Below are 23,931 nucleotides of genomic sequence, written 5' to 3'. Positions count from 1 at the left end.
CACACACACACACATATATTTACCACATGCGCAAGTACGAAGGGATTCGATTTGGTACCATAAGTCTTTTTAACGCGACGCACCCATTCCCACATACGTCGACGGTGTTAAGCATCTTTACATATCGATCCCGATGCGCAAGAAAAGCGCGAACAAAAAAAAATGTTATCAAAACGGAGAGCAGTAAACAAAATTTGATTTGAACTCTCGCAACTATACTCACTTAACACAACGTCCATTTTGCATATTACGGTTTATAAAATTGAAAAGTGCAAATTGTGCAATAAAGCAAACGGCATTGCGCTCGGCATTACTTAATTAGTTTAACGACGAATTTATTGGACTAAAGATAGCCAAAACACACGGTTACGGCAACTATAAAATCTCGCAACGACGGTAAACAAAAATGTGTATATTAACATACGTATTGATTTTTGGCTAATAAGCGTTTTTTTAATTTTTTTTTTCGTTCTTTAAATTATTATCGATAGACTGCAAACAAATAGGCAAACATTGTGATGCGTGAGAAGCGTATTGTGTGCGGAAAACATTGCAAAACAAAAACGGAAGTGGAAGGTGATTGAAAACTTCTCACTATTTAGTAAGTTTAGTAGCATTTTGAATTTGGCCAACTTGAATTTGAACGTGTGTGACATACATTGAGTTTTTGAGGGTTTTGGAAAACAATAAGCAAACAATTGTGTTTGTAAATGGTTGTGCGTTTAGATTTTGATTGTGAACGGTGGTGTGAAAAAAAAAATGGCGGGGCTTACATACAAGAATTTCGCGATGAAACGGATTTCGCGAAGTGTTTTGTACAGACGGGTTTTGTGTTTGGGCTTTGTAGTTGCGCCATTACTTTGGAGATTATAACACCAGAAAATTAATTACCTGTATAAAATACGTATTTTTTAATATTTAAATAACTAGCAAACCATATACAAAACCCTACCGTCTGAAGGAAACCCTGTCACCGTTGTTTGTGTGGGTACGTACATTTGCTTGGTTTTGTGATGAGAATCCCTCCACCTCCTCACATCTCAAATATGGACAGTTATGTTAGCAATAATAATAATATTTGTTGGCCATTTGTTTGTTGGAAGAAAAGGAAAAACGAAACGAAAGTTTGAAAACTAAAAAGCAAAATTGTTGTACAGTTGAGATGTGTGTGCGTTGGCGGTGTGGCGTGTGTTTGTTTGTTTCGACAGTTGTGAAACATTTGTGAAAGGGGAAAACATTACAGTAATATTTGCAAATAAACACACTCTAACACACATACACACACGCAATTAGGATAGAAAAGTGAAATGACCGCTTGTTTTTTATTTGAAAAATACTTCTCTCTCTCTCTCTCCTCGCGAAAAAAAGTGTTTGTAGACGTTTAATAAAATGAAGCCGATATTGCATCCTGTACACGAACGTATGCAATAACGAGAAGCAATAAATAAAACAAAAAACAAACTGATGCTCAAATATGTTGGCTGAAATTTCGTTGGATAGGAAACTTTTCCTATTTTGGGTTGGTTCTGTATACCACTGTTGGACGGCCCTGAAGGTTGTTCATTTGCTAATTGGGTGAAGAACAACAAAAACAGTTGTATTAAAAAATGCAATAAATGGTAGGGTGTAATTAGAAGCGAAGCGAAAGAGAGAACATAAAGTGATTTACGTAAGTTATGTCTAGCGTTGCGAAAAGTGAAAAAGAGTAGGTGGATCATCATAATTGGTCGTTGACAGTACGTTGAGTTTTATTTTTAAGGATTGGCAAACGAAAAGAGATTGAAACAAGTAACATTATTGTACAACTCTATACGGTTTTGGCTTTAGTATTGAGTTAGTTCATCATTTACGATTTGAGTGTATATTTGTTTTGTGATGTTTTTAGTCTGCTTAGTTAAGTGTCATTGGGTGTGACGATAAATTAACGAATAATTTGTAACATTAATTTAAAAGTATTAGTTTGTTTTTAAACGAGTTTTTATTTAACCTTTAGTATAGTTGTTTTCCCACCAGGAGGTTGCTACATCTATTGCAAGTATTATTCCGATACTATAACCAACATAAAAAAAAAACAACTTTATTTCACGCCTTTTTAGAGAGCCCAAAAAGTAAAACAAAAACCATTGAACACACGCAAGATCCGCAAGCGAGAAAATGAAAAGAAAAAGAGAAAAAAGGAAACAAAAGGGCAATAGCGCTCAGGTACATTAATTAGCATCAAGATAAACAATATCAGTGCCGTTTTACAGTGAACACCATCTATGTGCATCTTAAATAGATTTGTAAGTATCAGTCAAACAAACAAACAAACAAACAAACAAACAAACAAAGAAAAGATCCCTCATGTGAACAAAAAACAAAAGCAAACATAAACAAAAACAAAAAAAAGAAAAATGCAACGAACTATCATTTGGTGGTGCCGCGCAAGCAGTGATAATAAAAACAAAATAACGATGGGAAAGGAAACCTACAATAAAAGGAATGTTATAAGAACACACGAGCCCCAGCTGTAAATATTGAAGAGGATTGAATTCGAATTAGGCGCACCCACCCCGGGGTTAATGGTGTGCACGTTCAGCAAATAGGGACAAAACAAACGAATACTAACAAAGCAAATAATGTCGAACAATTTTCATCAATTCAAGTATGCTAAGGCCTAACTGTCAGTTAGAGTTCTGTTTTTGACAACGGTTGACAGGATGCTTTTAATCGTTAAACCCACACACACACCTGCCCCACTTTCTCTCCTCGTCCTCAACCGGTTTTCTCCGACCCACCATATATATCCGAGTGCTACTGCGAGACAGCGCGTAGCCATTATTTAGTATCGTTACCATCTAACTGCTACTACTACTACTAACTAATACTACACTACTAGTCTACTACATTCACGCTACACTGTGCAATAGTCTACTAAACCGCTCCGTGCTTAGGCCGTGGTGTATGCCCGATAAGATTGTCTAATTTTTAGGATGTTTGTTTTATTTTATAAAAAAAGAACAATTTTTCATTTCGTTTGTATCTAGTGGTATGGATTAAAACAAAAGAAAAAAAAACACTAATTTCCCCTTTTAAGCCTTACTAGTGTGAGCTAGCGGTACACATGTGACACAGCAATAACAAGATAACTCTGTATAGGCAGCTGGCAAATGTTTAACATTGTTCGTTTTGCGTTTTGCTTGCTTTCGTTTGTTTCCACTTATTAAATTGCATTGCGTTTCTTGAATTGATTAGTAGCAGGGTTTTTGTTTGTTTGTTTTGCAAAACCGGAAATCAATAATAAAAGAAAACAAAACGAAAACACAAAGCAAAGAAACAACATCTCGCAAAACCGAGAACATTTTTCTTCCTAAAAACAAAAAAAAAAACAAACAACCTTATATTAATACCCATTTTTCTCGTTGTCACGATGAAATATTCCTGCTGATAGGAGAGTTAATATACATACACATACCAGCTATGTATATTTTTCATCCACTTGCTCATGAATCTTGCCACCCACACGCGAAACTAATAATAGCTCCAAATACGTATGGTATATCGCCGCCTTCATAACCCGGAGAGGAATAAAAACAAAATGGGCAATTTCCTCCCAGTCACCCCTCACGAATGTTCCGAGCGTTTGGGCCATACTTGTGACATGAAACAAGAGTAAAATCCTTAGAAACGTGAGGGAAATGGCGTAAAACATGTGAGTGAAACGGAAAGGAGCGGGAAGGGGTGGCGGGTGGGGGAGTGGTCAACTTTATGCAAAACAAAAAAAAACGCTAGTAAGAAAATATTAACCCATTTCAGCAAAACCTTCTTAACTCGTACCACAACGATTAAACGAATCAGCAGTTAGTTTTCCGAATCCGAATTAAACCAAAAAACACACACAGAACAAAAATACAAAAAAAAAAGAAAACATAGATCAATTTTGCGACATTACATCTCCGCGACATTATTGAGCCACGAATAAACAAAACCCCGATCACTTGTACTAAAGTCGAAAACAGTTTGATCACAAGCTTTTTAAAAAAAGTCAATTCTCACAATTGTAAAATGGTTATGAAATAAAATATAGCAACGTTTCTGAGAAAATTACATATCAACGGTGTGGGTACTCGTTATCCTTCAAAAGGATTCATTTTATTTTATTATTTTATTTTATTTTACATTAGGTTGTAAAAACCTTCTTCGTAGACCTTTGCCTCATGACTCATGTAGGATAAAAAATGAGCCTCTTTGTGATTTCTTCTCTTATTATTAGGTGCAGGGCCACAAGAGTAGACAAAACGCCTTCAAATTTGTCAAGTGATAAAATCAGCATCTCAACTGCAAAAAACCACGTTACCGTAGCCGCGCATACAATTGTCTTCAGATTTCCGATACCAGGAGAGCATGTTTTTCAAGAGGTAAGCAGTTACAAGTTGCGCGCCATCTACCGGGAAGCTGCTTGCTCGGCTGGTACCAGGTGTCACCTCTTGAAAAACATGCTCTCCTGGTATCGGAAATCTGAAAACAGCTGGTTTGTAGGGAATTTCGTATCAGCCGACGGTCAGAAAACCTCGGGTTTGGAGATTAACGAGGCAAAAACCAAGTTGAATTCCAGCAGAAGTGCCAAACAGTTTATCGACGAGTTTTCCATTAGTTACCAATTTTCCATTGAAGTTTTCTTTCAATACAATCAACATTGTAACGAGCAGTTGTAATAGCCAATAGACAACACACTAATTATCGTTTTCGTTTGCTTTCAGGATCACATAAATCAAACATTTAATTTCAAGAGATAAACAACCCAAAAGTATAACTCAAATGCATCACCGAATAATAAAAAGCAAAATAGCAAATTAAATTATTTTTATTCGCATTTACATTCGAAGCCTCAACCAATGCTCTATTGCAAAAGGTGAGGCAAACCAAAAATTAACCAATACCTTTTTAAACACCTAAGATCACTCATCATTTCCTGGTTAAATAAACCTGGTGGAATAAAATCTAACCGTAGCCGTAGACAGCGTGTTTCCCTACACCGGAAACATGGAATGTGACCTATTCCACATGCCCGAGACAGCATCGTTCACCTTCAACGCCTTCAAGTTCAAGTTCGTCTAGATCGAAACATAATTAATGAACACACAGTACCGTACGTACCGGATGTAACATCGGGTGCTGTTGTTTTTCTAGTTGTAGAGGGAGGGACAAAAACACATCAAAGAACGAGAGCATGCAACATGTGAAGCAGAGCGACCGGAACCGGTTCCGGTTGGATATATACAACGGAGGCAGAGGTGAAGTTTTAGGGGGAAGAATGGGTGCAGGAGGGCGGATAGGTAAGTACGTAACAAACATCCTTAGCCATATAATTTACACATTTTATTATCACTTTCACTTCGATAAACATTTACGAGACACAGTTTTTTTTTATATAGGACGAGGGGAGAGAACGGTTTTTGGGGGTTAATGAGTATGAAATGGTGTTGTACAGGGTTTTTGGACATTGATTTGATTTTTTTGGCTTCATTTTGTATTTTTTTTTTACATGTACGAGAACAATAACAAGCGCGCACACTTTCCACCGAGAAACAGTACGAGTAAAGAAGGCCAGTGAAGTAGATGCTATAACGTTTCCTTTTTAAACCGTAAATCTCCTGCCACCACATCAATAGTGCTTAATTTATTCGTTGAGTTTAAACAGCTTTTTCAGCTGCATTTGGGGAGTGTATTTTTGAGTGTGTGGTTTTCCCTTTCTTTTTCCTCATCACGTTGAAGACAGCACAGGCACAGGTGTTATACACGCATGATGCCTTGCATGGTTTCAATGTGCAAGTAAAGCTTACAAAAAGTTAAAAAAAAAGCAACAACAGAAACAACACTCACAAAAATAAGACAGCAAAACATTTACAAACAAACATAACGGAAAATTAATAGTACTGGGTTCGTCTAACGCAAACGATCTAACACCGCCACAGATAAAACAATCAAAACCATCAAAATGAAGGAATTCATTACAAACAAAGGGATATGAGGGGTTGAGGGATATGAGAAGAAGAAGAAGGATGTGGGAGGGGGAGGGGATAAGTTTTTAGATAGAAGCATACATTAACATCCGGCCTTACAGCTTCGGCCAGGCGTACACCGACGGGACGGCCGATCTGTAGCTCGCGTCGTACATCTGCGCGCGCACGAACGCTTCCTTATCGTCCGGTTCCGGTTTCGTGCAGGCCAGCCCTTCCGCGTACGCATAGTCCATGATGTGGGTGGCGATTTTGATCGAACAGTCCTGGATGTTTTCCAGCGGCGGATACAGGCTGCCCCGGTCGAGATCCGCGTCCGTGACGATTTCGGCCAACCGTTGCGCGGACAGTAGGAAAATTTCCTCCGGAATGGTGGACGCACCGGCACACAGCACTCCCAGCGCCACACCGGGAAAGATGTACGAGTTGTTACCCTGGCCGGGATAGAACGTCCGATCGCCGAACGTAACCGGTGCGAACGGTGAGCCGGACGCGAACACGGCCCGACCGTCTGTGTGCTCGTACGCCTGCTCGGCGGTACATTCCGCTTTGCTCGTCGGGTTCGACAGTGCGAAAATGACGGGCCGCTCGTTGTTGACCGCCATCGTGCGCAACACTTCCGGCGTAAACGCACCGGCAATGGCGGCCGCTCCGATCAGGATGGTTGGCTTCAGCTCGCGGACCGCCTCCACCAGCGTATCGACCGGTGCGTGCTCGTGCGCAAAGTGATGCTTATGGCCGCTGATACCACCCGCCGGGCGGTTCTTCACGATCAGCCCCTTGCTGTCGACGAGCCAGATGCGTTGGCGCGCTTCCTCCTCGCTCAGCCCGTCCCGCTTCATCGCCATCACGCAGAGTTCGGCAATGCCGAGCGCTGCCTCACCGGCACCCTGGAAGAGGACGCGGTTCTCCGCCAGCTTCGTGCGAGTGATGCGTAGCGAGGCTAGCAGACCGGCAACGGCAACCGAGGCCGTCCCCTGGATGTCGTCGTTGAACGTACAGTAGTCGTGCCGGTATTGGTCGAGAAACCGGAACGCATTCGAGTTGGCAAAGTCCTCGAACTGGATGAGACAGTTGCGGCCAAACCGGCGGACGGCTGCCTCCATAAACTCCTGGACGAACTCGTCGTACGAGGGACCAGTCACGCGACGATGCCGCAATCCGACGTACAGCGGATCGTCGAGGATGCTCTGCGTGTTGGTGCCGACGTCCAGCGTCACCGGCAGACACTGGCTCGGCTTGATGCCGGCGAGCGCCGTGTAGAGGGCGAGCTTACCCACCGGGATGCCCATACCGTTCGCACCGAGATCGCCCAGCCCGAGAATCCGTTCGCCGTCCGTCACCACGATCGCGCGGACATCACTTTCCGGCCAGTTCTTCAGCACCTCGTACACGTGGCCCTTGTCGTTGATCGTGATGTACATGCCCTTCGGCTGCTGGTAGATCAGGCTGTACTTCTGGCAGGCCAGCCCAACCGTCGGCGTATAGACGAGCGGCATCATTTCGCCGATGTTTGACGCTAGCACGCGGTAGAACAGACGCTCATTCCGATCCAGCAGACCCATCAGGTAGATGTACTTGTTCAGCGGATCGGTGTAATGCTTTAGCAGCTCCATGGAGTGCTGCACCTGCTCCGCCTCCGTCCGGACAACCGCCGGCATTAGTCCGTGAATACCAAGCACCTGTCGCTCCTCGATGTTGAAGGACAGACCCTGGAAGGGGAAGGGAATGGAAAGCTTTAGACGAGTGTTCTGCCAACCGAGGTCACGACCGTTCACCGAATCATCCACGTAGCTTAGAGTACCCCCCCCCCCCCATTAAAAAACCATTCTCAGACATCAAGATCCAGACATTCTATAAGAGGAGGTCATTCTATTCCACCTCTAAACGGATTGTTTTCTGTAATAATCACCATCCAATGTTTTTCGATTTTGAAGGTCGTCTCCTATTGCGTCTTCTTCATTAATAGACCTAGTTCCTAGTTCCAAGTTAAGGAAGATGTAAATAATTCCTACCCGTAGCTGGCTAGTCAACCTTAGTTGATATATATATTTAGAAGAATAGTTAACAAAGAAGTCAAGTAGAAAAGCTCACTCATCGAGTTCCTGTTGCAAAATTAAAGCAGTGATTGAAGATTACACATGCACAGCCATTCTTCGCCGTTCCCATTCAGTTGTCACATTGGCATTAAACATTTCCTTTTGCCACGCCTGAGACGTTCAGTGCAGAGATAATGCACCATAACAAAGCAAATAATAGGAGCATCCTACCGATTAGATAAAAAAAACATTGGCATTGAAGAGAGTCGCGTAGTTTCTATGCGGGAGTGGTTTAGACAACTCCTATTGGAGAAGAGAAATCATGAGCAACATGTCGTCATGGCGTCAGCTCAGGCATTCCGCCCAGGAAAAACCACCAAAGTTCCCCCAAAACCTAACCCAAGCACAAAGTCACTGTTTCGCCCTGTCATCGTCCGGACTGTGCGAAATAGCGGACGGTGCAACAGATCCGATCAATGCCAGCACAGGCCTTCTCCACGGTTGGTTCGAGTTTGGGCCCCAGAGCGCGGATTGCGCGATGCTGTGCCACCACAAAATTCCGCACGGAGATACACGTGATGTGGAATGCGTAGGATCAGCTGTTCAGCACCTGCGCCTAACGTGTGCCGATGTGTGTCGGTGTGCGTATGTGCTGCTCTAGTAAACCAAGGGCATGCCATGTGTAGCCAATTGGATTTGCCAATGATTCATCGTTTGGACGCGATTGCAACTATATAGTGTGTCATTTCATCATCACCCAGGCACGGGGAGTTAATAGGACGGAAAGTATCGAACGTTTCGAAGACATGCGGGGAAACGTTAAGGTCTAGACTTTTGAAAGTGACTGTTTCCAGTTTGACAAACCTGCCATCACTCAGCTCAGTTGTTCTTGAGCGTTTTTACTACCATTCCATTCAACCTTAATGCTTCACTCTAAGACAATATAATCGATGAGTAGAGTGTTTTCGCTTGGTGCTTGCACATCTACCCAACCATTTTGGAGAATCTGTAGCGTAATGTCTTGGCTATTTGCGTCATACGAGCGCTTCTCCCATCGGTCCAGGAGGTTCTGCCGTCTGCTAGAAACAATAAAACAAAAAACGCACACTCAAGACGTCTGCCTGCTCATAATTGAACCCTACCGAACGGACAAATAAAGGACGATGTGGATTCTTGGGCGGGGAGATGATGGCGTTCTATCGCACAAGAGTGGGAGACAGACAGACGACCGTGTGGCGTCCGTGGGGCTCGAAAGGCACTGTGACTCGACCGTCGTCTGTGACTTTCAGGTCAGATGGAAATATCACGGAGGAGGAGGAAGAGGAGGAGAACGAGGAGTAGAAGATTGGGGTGGGGGTGGTGGTGTTTTTGCAAGCTATTTGGGGCGAATCGTGACCATAACACATGCGGCGAACGATAAAACAATCCATCTCGAGCGGGGTTTGATCATTGTTATGACCTTTAACTGCACGGAAAGGTCACCGACGCGGTCGGGTGCCCCATTCGGACGGGGTTTTTGGATGCGGCTTTGCTTAAAGGTAGAAACGCCAAAAAGGATGCACTGAGACGATGCTACTTGGGAGGACTTTTACCCACGGGATGGTAGAACCCCTCTCCTAATCAGTTCCGCTCGTATCAACAAAGGCGTTCGATATCAAACAAATGTAAAGGGACGATGACACGGCACGATAGCGCGACAGATGCAATTACCAATGTCCGTTCTAGGTGCGCGCAAGCGGTCACACAAACATTGCGAAAGGGCGAAAGGGAATTGGGAAGCACGCACTTTTTTTTTTTTTGGCATAGCACTGATGACCACACATACAGCGGACCCACGCACCGATACGCACGCACTTTGGGAACAAACAAAAACGCACGCTACGGCGCAGGCGCCGCCACCTGTACGTACCTTATTGAACTTTCCATTGCGGAGTCGATCGAAGCCAGCGATTGAACCCGCAATTTCGCCGTCTGATCCGGCGGGCCACTGCCCAAGACGGTCACGGTTGAACGATGCGCTCATGGTGCTGTTGGTTGCTGGGGTTGGTCCTGCTGTCCGGCTGCTGCTGGTGTCACCAATGATGGCTCCTGGTTGCGGCTGTGTCGGCACTACGTTTGCTTCGGCGCGGTCCGGCACACGGGAAGGCTCCTGCTGTCGCTGGGACTGTTGTTGTTTCACGCTTTGCAGCTCATTACCTACTACGCGGTGCCGACTCGATGTGTTCGGTTTTTCCTTCGCCTGCTTCGCTTTGCTATCCATTTCAGGCTGACATCTACTGCTGCAGATGCACGTTGGCGTGAAGTGGGAAATTAAAAAGAAAATTTAGATATAAAAATGAATTGATTTGCTTTACATTGTTGTACATTTTAATGGAATTGTTTCACATAACAGGTGGGCTGATAATTGTTTGGCCTAACACATTTATCGCGCTAGAAGATTTTTATCCATATCATATTTCGTTTGTACCAACCTTCAAAGGAATTCTGTCCAAATTTGACAGCACTCGGGCCACAACCTAATGAGCTAGAGCATTTTATATGACGCAACTTTTGTGTTTTGAGTAATCATGGAAAAGAAGGAATTTCGCGTGATGATAAAATATTAGTTTTTGAAGGGGAAACATATAATTAAAGCCAAAAATTGGCTTGATGAAGAGTCTTCGGACTCTGCTCTATCAAAATCAACCATCAGATATTGGTATGCTACATTTAAAAGTGGTAAAATGAGCCCTAAGGACGGTGAACACAGTGGAAGCCCAAAAGAGGTGGTTACTGACGAAAACATTAAAAAAAACACAAAATTATTAAGAACACCCATAATGTGAAGCTGATCGAGATAGCTGACACCCTAGAGATGTCTAAGGAACGTATTGGACATATCGTTCACGAGTATTTGGATATGCGATAGCTCTGTGCAAAATGGCTGCCGCGTGAGCTCACATTTGAACAGAAACAACAACAAGTTGATGATTCGGAGCAGAGTTTGGAGCTGTTTGAGCGAAATAAATCCGAGTTTTTGCGTCAGTATGTTACTGTGGATGAGTCTTGGCTTCTCCACTTCACTCCAAAGTCCAATAGACAGTCATTCGAGTGGACTGGACGCGATGAACTTGCTCCAAAGCGGGGGAAAACGCAACAATCAGCTGGCAAGGTTATGGCGTCAATTTTTTTGGGATTTGCGAGGAATAATCTTAATCATCTATCTTGAGAAAGGAAAAATCATTAACAGAGACTACTACATCAAATTTTTGGAGCGATTGAAGGACGAAATCGCCAAAAAACGACCGCATATGAAGAAAAAAAAATTGTGTTTTATCAAGACAACGCACCGTGCCACAAATCAGTGAAAACAATGGCAAAAATTAATGAACAAGGCCACGAAATGCTTCGCCACCCACCGTTTTTCGTAGATCTGGCTCTCAGTGACTAATTCCTATTCTTAGATCCCCGAAAAGATGTCCTCTGAGAAGAAATTTTCTTCGGATAAAAAGGTGTTCGCCAAAACTGAGGCCTTTTTTGAAGCAAAGGACAAATACTACTACAAAAAGGGTATCGAAAAATTTAAAGACCGCTATAATTGGTGTATCGCCCTTCAAGGGACGTATGTTGAATACAAAAAAATAATTTGGCCAAAAAAAAGTGTTTTACTGTCATAGGCCAAACAATTATCAGCCCACCTGTTATTTCCTCGAAAAAATTTTGTTTTTACCCTTCAATTGCACAACCCTTGCAAAGGATAGAGCTGTTCAACCCTTCATTTAGTATCCAAATTTTAAACGTGAAAAATACTCCTTTTTGAAAAGCTTCATTTATCAAACTAACCAGCCCAGCTTGTTTCAAATGATAAAAAGGATGGTTTAAGAGTGCCTAACAGTAACACTTCAGGCACTAATTTTAGACATTCTTGTTGTGTTAATTGTGTATTGTGCAAAGTTGACGTAAAATCGAGTCAATCAAAATATTTGCTGTAGTGTGTAACCTATGGCAGTAGATATTTTGAACAGGATTGCGCTTCTAATGAAAAAAAACACTCTCAATTAAATCAAAAAGAGAAAAACACTTCAAACGATTCATCCCCCTATTTGAGAGTTATTTTTAAAATATCATCCAACTAGTGGATAGCACCCTAAAGCGACGCAATTTTTTTTTACTGCTCCACCGCCATCCATCGCCATATGCTCATGTGCAGTGGTGTTTGCTTGCTGTAGTTATTATCGGCGGATAGTACTATACATTCGCAAAATACGCGAAACGCACACGCACAAGACCAACCCCTTGATTGTACACACATCGCGATACGGCATCAGATGATCGAAGCCAAACACGCGTGTTTTTCGTGCTCTTTCTTTCGCGCGCGCGATCCCGTGAAACTCGCGGGACAGCTGGGAACCGCTTGAATGGCTAATGAACAAAAGCGGGAGCAACGAAAAAAAAAAATAGCGGGCGCACACATCGCGACGGATACCGTGACTAGTCATTTTAGATCAGTTTGGACGGTGGAAGTATGCGACAAATCGTGCACATCCGTTATCAATCGCGTTTGTCATACACAAACGTTGCGGGTTTTGTTTGGTTTTCCGCTTTGCGAGCGTTCGACAGTTGGCACTTGATGTGGCTTACGCAATTTTACCCAGCGATAAAAAAAAACACACACATACCCGATGAATTGTTGGATTGTAAGCAATATGTTTGTGCCCGTCTGCCGACGTCAAACAGAAAGCACTTTAAATTCAGCTTTGCGGTTATACGTTACATTTTGAATGAATTTGTACAATTTCCGATTCAAATTGGTAGCCAATTCCATTCATCTTTACATGGCGTGATCTTCCGATCAATACTGCTTCTCCTTTTCTAGCCTGGCTGTCTGTTTTCTCCTTTCGCCTCACTACAGTGCTTGCCGGAAGGTTGGGTGGATGGTTGTGCAATTTTTTTTTTCGGGCAAGCTTTTACTACCCTCATCTATCTACCCCTTCCTCGATGCTATCTAAAACCAGCCCCCTCGCAGCGTGTTGGCGCAATCCGTGATCCGCTTCGGTAGACGATGTAACCCGCCAGCCTCGGCAGTGCTGCTTTTCGTTGCCGTTGCTTTCGCGTCATTCATTTTTCCACTTTTCCACCGGTTTCACTCCAGAGCACCAAAGTGACGAAAAGTCCACCCCACCACGAAAACAACAAAAAAAAACAGGGCCCTTTACCAACACGTAACGATAGCCGGTAAATAATTCGAAACCCATTTCCAGCAGGCATCGCCAACCAAGATCTGACATTTGAACGGCAAATGGCCGGCATGGTAATAGGTGGTACCGTTCTGCCTACCTACCTTTGCATTATTGAGTAGCCGTTGTACACCGTTGTTGCCATGGCAGGGTCTGGTTTTCTTTATAAATTGAGTAGCGACGAAAGGAATTCTGATCTACGATTGCACACACCGTCCGACAGATACAAACACACACACACACGGTCACACACGTTAATGTAAAAGACGCCAAACTATCGGCGAAATCTATTCCCGACCAGCGGTTCCACTGCACTGTGCCGGATCGCACGTTTCGTTCCTAATTTATTGGAACGATACTTAAAATCAGCTGATTATTGGCAAGATCAAGCCGGCCAGCGGGCAGATGATAAGCAAGTGAAAACATTTCCACGCTCCCGTAGGTGTGCCCTAGGGCGTCGGGTGTAATGTATACCCCATCGTCATCATCAACATCATGTACGGCGTTAGTGATCGGTCAGGCTACTGGCGTGGAGTCGATCTCTGTACGTGCATTTTTTTTTCTACCTCTCGCCCTCTTTTGCATCTAATCACCCCTCTGTAGCATATTTTTTCTTTTTCGTGTGTGTGTCGGAACATTTTGCCCGAACCAGGATCGAACCAGCCCCGCGTTCACCTTTTTTGACCGACGGTGACCGAACGACTTCTAGGTGCTTTCGTATGTTTGTTTGCTTTCGTATGTCTTCCGTCTTACGTAAGTGGTGTGAATGTTTTGGAAAAGAACGAACACCTTTGTACTCTTACGATTGGAACTCCAAGCCCATCACAGCTAACCCCGTCGTACTAGCGAAACGGAAAAGGTATTTTTTTGTATCATCCCCATGTTTGTAGAAATTTTGTTATTTGCAATGCCTTATTCTTATTGCCACTAGTGTAAACTATGCAGAGTAGCTTCACAGGATGTGTTCATCTGCATTGCGCCTGCTTAAAAACTCGGTAGTCTGGATATACTTGCTTTCTTCATCTGTCCTCAAACAAAAGTACTTCCTTTTAGTGTATTATTCAGTTCACCTCCTCAAAAAAGACTCCCAAGGTAACCGCACTAGACTACGACTACTTATTTCGCGCCCCGTACCACGTTGCTCAAGATGCGCCAAAATCATTTCATAATCGTTGCAAAAGCGCAGGAAGCAAGTGATGAAAATGTACACCTTTTTTTTTCTTCACTGTCTACCCTCGCCCGGGTTGAATCATAATGTGACTCCATAATTTCTTCATCTTCATACCACCCTTCGCGCGTGTTTTTTTTTGCACAGCCACGGAAAAGAGCCACCTGTCGGAGCAGGGGGTAGTGGGCAGAGCCAAAATGGGGTGCTTTAAGTCGCGGTCAAAGTCACGGCTGTAACGGATTTCGCGCGCGTTGCGTTCGCATGTGCGCTAAACTCATTGCACAAGCGATGTTTCAGCCATTTGTCTTCACTGCTACTTCGGCTAATGCGCGCGGCTCACTCCGTGTGCGGTGCGAGAGTTTGTGGTTTGTTGTGGTTTTCGTTTCGATTTGTTGGAAGATTACACTGTTCCTGGGGTGTTTTGATGTACACCGCAAAAGGGTTCACTGTGCTAGTTCCTTGGGTTCGAATCCGTGGGACGATGTGTTGAACAAAGCCGTAAACTGACCACTGAAACATACGAGATATTCGCTGATGGTCATGAACTCAAGAATTGCTAGACTGATGAGTCTTTAGGTCTATAGACCCGGTGGAGTATTTGATAGAAGAGCTGAACTCCAAAACATATAAGATACTGAAGATATTCGCTGTTAGCCATGAATCTGTAAAGATTTGAGAATCAGTAGACTCAAGAGCCTATAGGCCAGGTGGTGTATTTGGTAGCGGAGCCGATCTCGATAGCATCGGTCTAAAATCCCACCCGAGCTAATCCCCTGTGATTATCTACCATACGGATAAATAAGGTCAAAGAATGCCAGTTCCGGTAAAGACCCATGAGTGTCCGAAATTGTCTGAATCTCAAAAGATTCGTGAATCACGTTTCTGAAGTGTAGTGAAGTTAAGTTATTAAGTAACATTGAACGTTTTATTGAAATCGGTATCGCAATTTAACTCAACTTAATTTTAAGCTTGTCAGTCTACAATGTTTTCATTATAAAATTTTATTTTATACTGTTTTAAGCCCGGAAGAATTGAGTATTTTAATTTCCAAAAAAAAAATCGTCTTCTTATATGTGCTGAAAATTGTATATTACAGAGTATATAAATCCTCTAACACTTTGCGACATTTTATAACGCTCATTCAGCTTCTTGTCGGTTTGTCCAGCACAGCGTACACGAACACCGAGTACTCGAGAGCATTTGACTGTGAAGATGGTTCTTCTGCGACGCCTATTAAGATCTTATTCGTTTCCAAAAGTTTCATCCACTGCAATGCCAATTGATCATGCTCTGTTTTTGCCGTTATCCGTACGCAATCTATTTTGATCGGGCTTGCAATAGAAATCTGTAAAAAAAAATAACCAAAATAGCCCACGGGTGAATCAGTTTTAAGATGTCGGGTTTTGACTGGGAAGGAGAGGAATAGACAATAACACAACAACATAGGGTTGAAGGGTTTACTTTTGAAATTGCAATGCGTAATAGAAGCGCGCAATAAGCGCTACAGTTACTGAGCCAAGGAACGGAACATCGGCACTAGAGCAGAGTCCTTGAGCGAGTTGGTGCTACTTCCGACTGCGGCTGTGAGCATCACGTATTCCATCAAAACCCCTTTAAGGTGTAACCTTCCTGGCTAATCAATAGCACACACTAGGGCAACCATGCTAACATACCTCCATTGTTGCATTGATGTGACTCGCGTCGTCCTTCATAACGATCAGCGTCTCTACGTAGAACAGCTCAGACGACTCCAGACATTTCCCCACCTTTGGGTCGGAAGCTAGGATGAGAAACGTATGAATCGTCAGCAGCTTTGAAAACGAGCGACCGACCATAGCGAAGGTCCTTCAAAGTGATTGCAAATGCACAATACCTCTAGGCAGGATTAAGCCATGATACGTTTCTCGTTCCTGTTCCGGTCGCGGATTCGCTGGTAGGGTAGCCACCGATGCAATCAAAACTATCAGTAGCACGAGTGGCTTACGGACAACTAGACGTAACATTCCAAGCATGTACTGATTGGATGGAGTGAAAGCGAGAAACGATAGAACGTAACGACAATGCAGTTACAATTGTCTAGCTAGATCGGCTGATCGTCCCGACGAAACACGTTATGTTATGACACAACACAAAACACTTCTGCTGGATGCGAAACGGCATTCGCGCTGACGGGACGGCATTATCAAGCAGCCGAGTACCACGAGGTCACCGGTCCGAGCTTGTTCTACGGATGCTGGGTGCAGGTACTATACATGGAGCATACACGTCCCGGGCACAAAGCATCACCCGATTAGAGTTCAGCTCATGCTATACCTAACCTCACATGGCCCGAGGGTGATCGGTATAGTTTACGATTCGGACAGTGAATCGTCTGGATGTTACTACATGCTCCAATGTTGCTTCGTTCGCTTCGGCGGACTTTGAGTTGTGCGAGATTTGGCGAGATCTCTGCCTGATTACCCAACTACGATTCGGTTTAATCTTGAAAATAATTCTATCTCCACTTCCTCAAGCTCAGCATTCCTCGAATGATGCTCTGTGAACTTAATCTATTTGAGTTGTCGAAAAAGCAAGAAGCGATAAGTTTTTTTTGTTCATTAAGAACATTTAGTAGAACTGTCCACCAGTTCCACCACACTGTATCAACCGATCATTGCTACTTGCCCACAATTGTCAAGTAATGACGCAGACTTGCGTGAGTCTTGCGAAGTGTATAAAAAGAAAAAAAAGGGAAAAGTGTAGCAGTAGATCGATGTGATGCTTGAAGTTTTTAGGTCACAGTGGTCAGCACCAATAAGGGGGCAAGCCATCACCACGCAGACAACTGTACGTGGAATCTAATCACGCGTCCCGGAATGCAGCTTTATCAACACCAGGAGGTACAGCAAAAAAAGAGGGCACTGCTATGGGCCGTAGTTGGGCCGGTCGGACCACAGTACCAGCTACACCGCATACGACGAACGACGTCAACAACGCCGGGAACGATGAAGGCACTACGGCTCGATGGCTACCTTACCATACTGCTGTGTTTTTACTTTCCGCTAGGTTAGTAACGATCGATAGCGAGCACGGTGTATCGTTGACATTGTATGGGGAGAAATTTATAAACACAAAATTAATTGAAGGTCGTGGCTGGTGATCGTCATCTACCTTGTTTTTTTTTCTGGTATTTGTGAGCAACGCAACGTTAGTTTACTGTGGTGCTGGTGCTGGAACGTAGCAAATGTAGTGCGCTTGTTCATGTTTGGTTTCTGTTGTTGTTTTTTTGCTTCTCCTTTTGCTCATTTGGTACTCCGTTCTAGTCACCTGCACCGACGACCTCACGGTGAACCATGACAACTCCAATGGCACGAACAGCTTTCCAGTATTTTTTCGGAGCCGTTTCAATCCCCGTACGATGCAACAGAATGAGCGACTCATTTCGGCACTAGATGACACCGATGTACAGTCGGGCATGAATCCATCAGCGGGTCCGATATCATCATTTACATGGAGCCGTAAACATTCCAACAACCAACCGCTTGTGCCGGACGGCAGTAACGCTACGAACGAACATGTAACGCATCAATCAGCTACTCTCGATCAACCCGTAACGGAGTCGGTAACGGTAGAGTCGCAGACAGAGGACGAGTGTGGAATTCTTTCACCGGGCGTGGACGGGTTCCCGTGGATAGCCGTGCTGGAACATGGCGGATCACAAACCAGCACCGGTTTGAAGCGTACACTAAGCAAGGGCATCCTGATCGACCGACAGCACGTGCTCACAACCGTGTCCAGTGTGCACAATTCGCATCCCACCTGGGTCGTTACGAGCGTCCGGTTGGGCGACATCCCAACGCGTCGTCAAACGAACGTCAACCGTACCAGCCTCGCGGTCCAGCGTGCCAACGGCACCCAACGGTTCGGCATAGAAACGGTCTTCCTCCATGAAAAGAAAGACATCGCACTGATCCGTCTGGCGGATGGGGGCGTACGCCAGTTGTCCGACTACATTCGACCCATCTGTTTGCCCCGGGAAGATTACCGGCTCGAGAACTTCAAGCTAACCTCACACGTATGCCAACGGCGCACAGAGTCGCACGGTCGTGTTAGTCGTAGCAGGCTGCAACCGCTTGAACTGATCAGCATAGACACCTGCAATGAGCTTGTGCGACCTTATGGCGCACGGTTGCAGGTGAAAAGCTTCTGCGCGCGTGAATCTGCCAACGATAACTGCACCGGCACGCTCGGTGGTCCTGCAATTGCTAACGTACGCGGCAAATACCATGTGCTTGGACTACGCACATACATCCAAACTGAGGTACGTATATGGTTGAACGCCGTGTTCCGGGCTGTCCTTATCTCTGTGATAGCCGTTTAATTGACTATTTCCCCTAAGCCAATATAAGTCCAAAATCCCTAGCGTTAAAGAAGCGCTTGCATGGCATTAGAGTCATGAAGAGATCTCTGATAAATGACTTAGCAAGCTTGAGCAACCAGCAAGGGACATATCAGGGGAGGGAACTCCAGGGAAGAATTTATTGGTTTTATTTGCCCAAAACAATAACACATTTCTACGTAGACTTATATTTGACAAGCTACGCTAGTATGCAATATATTGATGCTGCTCTGAATGCTTTTACAGATCAACGTCGAGGGGCTGGACATTCCCAGCGTATACGTACGGGTAGGTGGACTACGCAAATGGATATCAGCAGTAATAAAGGCTATCAGTGATTGAGCCAAGTGCTACGATTACGATAGCGGCTGCTCTGCTGACGATACGTGGGTAGATAGTGCATGCCATTCACGTGTAATGCAATTGCACAGTTGTAAATGATCTGTCAATAATCTATCCGTAGTAATGGAGGTAACAACTTACATCTGTCTACTTAAAGTCTGGATCGGATTCGTCGATGAGGCTGCGAGTTGGAGACAAAACCCACATCACCATCTGAGCACTCCGGAGCATTATCAATCTCAACACATAAAAAGCACCGCATCCAGCATGGCGACATCAATTCAATACTCGTTCTAGAATACTCGAATATTTTCCCCTCCATCTACTAACGTAACTTGTTGGGCACGCGTACAGCAAAAAAAACGATTTCGTTCTGGAACAAGGAATTAAATGCGTTCGATTATCAAATTGTTGTCCTCTTTCGTCGCATGCTGGGTCGCGTACTCGGCTGACCTCTGGTGGCTGCTGATGATAGGCCACAACCTCCGGCAGAACGATAATCAGCAAATGTCTCACTGTAACATTCCAGACGAACCAAAGGATAACAAGAACAAAACTCATAGGAATGTAAGAAGGTACTCCATCAGACGTTTTGTAAGGCAAACGTTTTAATAGTCCGTCGTCTATAATCTACCAAAAAAAAGGTCTCTTAGAATTATTATTGATTTTCGGTGTATTAGACCGAACACAAAAACATTATACCATGGACCTATCTCTTACTGCTGTTTTCATTCTAATCTAACAATTAAATTCTAGCAATTTGATAGAGAACCTTTTACTCACAGAGCTTTGCTTAGATTGTCTTAAATATGTTATACCAATTATATACCTCAGGTCTAAAACGCCCATTAATTCATACGTGCCTGCGTCTAAGTATGTGAGAAAGGGGAGCAAGGGGTGCGACATCTTCCCGAAAATGTCCAACATTACAACATTGCAGAGCTTATCAGTGCTAAAGAGCTAAATGATGGGTATTTAAAAATGATAACTGCATTTATGAGATTGAGCTACTACTAGAGATTCAAGGCATTGCCTTTCTATTAAACACATAAGTTCACATTGTCTTAATATTTAAACTTTTTGTTTTTATTCACTTAAGAATGATTGCTGACGCTCTGTTGACGCTCGTTTTCATTATGAATATCACGAAAATTATATCATTCTGGCTCTGGAATCTTCTGAACAGTCAAGGCCAGCTTACCACAAACATTGTGTATGGACATATATAAATATTTGCTCAGTGTTTACTTGCTCTGCTGTGCCGCCCATCGTTAAATGCTATAAAAATAATATCAGTCCTCAACATGGATAATATTGCTCGAACGTATCGGTATAGTTGACCAACGTGAATGACAGTAGTGAGCCAATCAAGGACCCGAGCTGGGACGCTACTCCGACCCAGACCAGTGTTTGTCCTCCCTCGCAGCGTAGTAGTGTCGTGATGGCTAGTCTGATGTAGCTCACTAAACCAACCAGTAACGTCCAGCAGGCAACCTGCAAGTAGATCCCAAGATGAGATATGGATATAAAGAAAGTGTTTAGTTCTCTACTTACCACCATAATATCTCCCAGCACGTTGTGCATAAGAGGTGGATCTGGGCTAGTGATGGCAGTAGTTAGAGCGTACGCTGCGAACGGGACAAACACTACCGACAGGGCAACGATCGAACGTATGGAGTTTCGCTGGACGAAGAACGCAAGGAAACAGGCGGCTGGGTTTGCCATACTGCTGAGCGTTACCGTCAGATGGTAGGCTACGTTACCGTACGGTAAACAGGAGTACGACTGTACACTAGGGAAGAAACCATTACCAAACAGACACATGATGCTGATCAGCACCATCAGCAGTAGGTAGTTGGTGCGATCCAGTGAATCCTTGTGAGGTGTAGACGACTTCTCCGGCTGAGATCTACACTCTTCATCGTTTGGTGTGCTCTTCTCATACGCGTAGTTGTTACCATTTCCGATCGAAACAGCTGCATACTCTCGGCGACAGATGGACAGTCGATCGAGCAGTACAAACGCCACCATGCTGATCGCCAGTATTACCGACGACACGATAAAGTATGGGCGAGTGCTGAAGCGTGGTGGCGGCGTATGACTCGTGTACTGGGGCGGTTCTGCTGGGTCGGTGCCATTAACCAGTATGCACTCGGCATTTCCACCTACGCCCTGGATCAGCGCCACTATGCTTGGCACAAACCCGCTGAAACCTTCGCCAATCAGGTAGGTGATGAGATAGATACCCTTGAAGCGGCCCATATAAGGCATGAACAGTACCGAGCTGGTACATCCAACCAGTGACAAGGCGAACACGGTGATGAAGAGTGGCACCGATCGCTCCTCACCGAACACGTGCACCCTTTGGTCGTACACGAAGGCGGTCGCCATTGCTGCGCAGGAACCAACCGCTAGAAGCGCAATGATGAGGAACGAGTCCCGGAAGGACTTGATACGTAACGCAGCCGTGTAAAGGATCGGGCCAATATTGCCCAACTGTATAATGACTACCAGGTACGAGGGTAAGTTCCATCCTTCCGGTGCATTGGTGACTAAGAGCGGCAACTGAACGTATACCGAGTTAATGCCGAGCCAGGATCCGATCCCGAACAGGATGGCAAGCAGGTCTACAATCAGCTTTCGCTCACTGTTGATACCGCACAGCATGTACAGCCTCTTCCTCATGGTTTTGCCTTTGTACTTCAGAGTTACCAAACGTTCAGGGAGATGTCCGCCCTTTATACGCAGTTTCTTTGTGCAATGCTCCACGAATCCACGACGTCTCCACGACTAATCTTGCTGCTACGTAAACAAACCATCCAACAAACTACACCTACGGGCTGCAAAAGAGTAATCCACCGTATCTTCAGGTTTAAGTTCAACGACTTGCCCCCATCTGTATGGAGTCAAACTTCAAATCAATCTAAAAAAAAACTCTAGCTAAAGGAATAGATCTCAGTTTCAGCGGCGCGCTTCGTTGCAGGTCTATATCCGCACCGCACCAGTACCAACAGATGACTGACTAATTGCTCGATCAATGTGATTCTTATCGCCGGTCGCGAATAGCGCGCGACGCGCGAGTCCGAGTTTTTACGGCTTAAATTGTTGCTCGCTAATAGGACGGTACATACACGTACGGTGGCGTTGGGAAAGCCTCTTCTAACTAGCTGCCCAGTGCGAAGGATGCTACCGATTTGCTGGTATGCGTAAAGTGGTTCGCGATTCGCGACTGCTTTCGTTTCGAAGGTTGGTCGTGCTTCGAACCGATCGATGATGTCGCACGCGGAATTGTTGGGTTCAAGACTGTTCTTGAATCTGGCGGAGAAATCATTAGTAGCAGTACAATCAGGAAGAGGCTCATTCATTTCATGGTGACGTATCTGCGCCACTGTGTTGCACAGTCTTGGCTTATTGTAATTATTGTCAGTAATGAATTATTACACCACAGCCTGTCTCGGAGTTTGTTTTGTTGCTTTTAGACACGTCAGTACACCTTTCCATAACGCGGTGTATCTTATCAGGCGCAGGCATATTCCAGATAAACACGGTAACTGCCATTCAATGTCAATTAATTTTCTCCACATTGTAATACAATCGTGCTGTGGACATGCTGTTCCCACAGCTATTAGCCTGCTGGTGCTATTAGGAGTATGAAGTTCATTTACGGTAGTACACAGTGTCCACACGTGAGAGATATCTTAAGTTCTCACACATCTATTTTCCACTGGTTCGTTCATCTACAACTATCTCCATCTGAGCATTACTACGATATTCAAAGGAATCCACATCGAATATTCCATCTGCTGCTACGAGGCCTCTCGAGACCTCTAGAATATCTGCACTGATCCACCGTGAGATGTATAACAGCAGTACCTAGGTTTGCAATAAAGTAAGTAAGACGCATATGGGCAAACTGAGGCAAAATATTAAACAAATACAACCAGTGCCTCGATAGAAACAGAAACTCGCCGCGAGTATCAAGCAGTACTGTGAGCTTGCTCTGCTAGCGTGCAGACGTAATGGCCTTCGTAGGCGTGGATTAGTCAGGGCAGTTACATTGCATGGTAAAAGGGAACGGTAATCAGTATCTTGATATTTCACGCCTGGTTAGGTACAGAGTTACTTAAACCGTAGACTGCGCGACGAATCGTTTGGCCTTTTATAAGCTCGATATTTTTCAAGCTCTTGCAGCTCAGTTGTGTGTCTACCGATTCAGTTCAAGTTCTAGACGATTCATCTTGCGCTTTAAGTATGCACTTTGTCATTGATTGGCATTCAATCCCAGATGCTTGCGCATAAAGCTCCACAATCATTAAACTTTTACCATTGCACAGGGTGCACTATAGGAATTGGGAATATTCACAGCAAGAGACGATTGAAGTCGGAAGGCTCAAAGACTCTATAAGCCGACTCAACAACAATTGTTGTTAACAACCTTATCTTACCACTGCATGAGTGAACTTATCAACAGTTTGTACATGCCTACCTTTGCCTACCTTTAGGCGCATACATTCCATTGCCTACCTTGAGGCGCACTACAATTTCTTTCCTAGTTCCAAAGAAAACCAAAACTGATCGACGCTTGAATGAAACATTTGTATCCGTTATGGGGTAACTTATATTGTTATGACATCTCGGCTGCTATTCTAAAATCTTAATATAGCTAACTAGCGAAACACATAGACAATAAACTCCTAGTCTTCAGAAGTTCTGATGTTAATCTCATTAATTTTGTTTTCCTTCCAGCGCTGTTTGTATCTCGTCGATGAAGGTTGCCCCTCGGAGCTTA

General features: G+C 44.3%; 4 protein-coding genes across 5 annotated transcripts; 1 reads left to right on the top strand and 3 right to left on the bottom strand.

Annotated features, from left to right (window-relative positions):
* Positions 1–4,837: 4,837 nt before the first annotated feature.
* Positions 4,838–13,399, bottom strand: LOC128306475 (NADP-dependent malic enzyme). 2 transcript variants are annotated; one of them, XM_053044005.1, is made up of 3 exons: positions 13,359–13,399; positions 9,948–10,317; positions 4,838–7,711 (listed from the first exon to the last, which is right to left on the bottom strand). In XM_053044005.1, the coding sequence occupies exons 1-3, from the start codon at positions 13,397–13,399 to the stop codon at positions 6,098–6,100; spliced, it is 2,025 nt and encodes a 674-aa protein (XP_052899965.1). In that variant the 3' UTR covers positions 4,838–6,097. The 2 variants fall into 2 exon arrangements, with proteins under 2 accessions (XP_052899965.1, XP_052899966.1); XM_053044006.1 differs by lacking the exon at positions 13,359–13,399 and having other exon boundaries at positions 9,944–10,095.
* Positions 13,400–15,563: 2,164 nt separating this feature from the next.
* On the bottom strand, positions 15,564–16,425 carry LOC128306493 (uncharacterized). Its single transcript, XM_053044024.1, has 3 exons — positions 16,296–16,425; positions 16,096–16,202; positions 15,564–15,767 (listed from the first exon to the last, which is right to left on the bottom strand). Exons 1-3 carry the CDS (start codon positions 16,423–16,425, stop codon positions 15,564–15,566), a joined length of 441 nt encoding a protein of 146 aa, XP_052899984.1.
* A 981-nt stretch (positions 16,426–17,406) lies between these two features.
* On the top strand, positions 17,407–19,142 carry LOC128307329 (phenoloxidase-activating enzyme-like). The gene is made up of 3 exons (XM_053045108.1): positions 17,407–17,467; positions 17,725–18,722; positions 19,047–19,142. The coding sequence occupies exons 1-3, from the start codon at positions 17,407–17,409 to the stop codon at positions 19,140–19,142; spliced, it is 1,155 nt and encodes a 384-aa protein (XP_052901068.1).
* A 1,112-nt stretch (positions 19,143–20,254) lies between these two features.
* On the bottom strand, positions 20,255–21,964 carry LOC128307194 (solute carrier family 52, riboflavin transporter, member 3-B). Its single transcript, XM_053044932.1, has 2 exons — positions 20,697–21,964; positions 20,255–20,636 (listed from the first exon to the last, which is right to left on the bottom strand). Exons 1-2 carry the CDS (start codon positions 21,825–21,827, stop codon positions 20,442–20,444), a joined length of 1,326 nt encoding a protein of 441 aa, XP_052900892.1. The 5' UTR covers positions 21,828–21,964; the 3' UTR covers positions 20,255–20,441.
* Positions 21,965–23,931: the final 1,967 nt, after the last annotated feature.

Source organism: Anopheles moucheti, chromosome X, assembly GCF_943734755.1.
Source record: "Anopheles moucheti chromosome X, idAnoMoucSN_F20_07, whole genome shotgun sequence".
NCBI classification, from domain to species: domain Eukaryota; kingdom Metazoa; phylum Arthropoda; class Insecta; order Diptera; family Culicidae; genus Anopheles; species Anopheles moucheti.
The sequence above is the reverse complement of the archived record's forward strand: the minus strand, read 5'-3'. Positions and strand labels throughout refer to the sequence as shown.

Excerpts from the sequence above, each read along its gene's own strand:
- LOC128306475 (XM_053044005.1), bottom strand. The coding sequence starts at position 13,399 with ATGGCAACAACGGTGTACAACGGCTACTCAATAATGCAAAG. Across the intron at positions 10,318-13,358 it reads GGCTACTCAATAATGCAAAG|CAGTAGATGTCAGCCTGAAA; the intron begins GTAGGTAGGCAG and ends GTGCATCTGCAG. Across the intron at positions 7,712-9,947 it reads GCAATGGAAAGTTCAATAAG|GGTCTGTCCTTCAACATCGA; the intron begins GTACGTACAGGT and ends TTCCCCTTCCAG.
- LOC128306493 (XM_053044024.1), bottom strand. The coding sequence starts at position 16,425 with ATGTTACGTCTAGTTGTCCGTAAGCCACTCGTGCTACTGATAGTTTTG. Across the intron at positions 16,203-16,295 it reads TGGCTTAATCCTGCCTAGAG|CTTCCGACCCAAAGGTGGGG; the intron begins GTATTGTGCATT and ends TTCTCATCCTAG. Across the intron at positions 15,768-16,095 it reads ACATCAATGCAACAATGGAG|ATTTCTATTGCAAGCCCGAT; the intron begins GTATGTTAGCAT and ends TTTTTTTTACAG.
- LOC128307329 (XM_053045108.1), top strand. The coding sequence starts at position 17,407 with ATGAAGGCACTACGGCTCGATGGCTACCTTACCATACTGCTGTGTTTT. Across the intron at positions 17,468-17,724 it reads GTGTTTTTACTTTCCGCTAG|TCACCTGCACCGACGACCTC; the intron begins GTTAGTAACGAT and ends ACTCCGTTCTAG. Across the intron at positions 18,723-19,046 it reads GCACATACATCCAAACTGAG|ATCAACGTCGAGGGGCTGGA; the intron begins GTACGTATATGG and ends ATGCTTTTACAG.
- LOC128307194 (XM_053044932.1), bottom strand. The coding sequence starts at position 21,827 with ATGAGGAAGAGGCTGTACATGCTGTGCGGTATCAACAGTGAGCGAAAG. Across the intron at positions 20,637-20,696 it reads TGCTGGGAGATATTATGGTG|GTTGCCTGCTGGACGTTACT; the intron begins GTAAGTAGAGAA and ends ATCTACTTGCAG.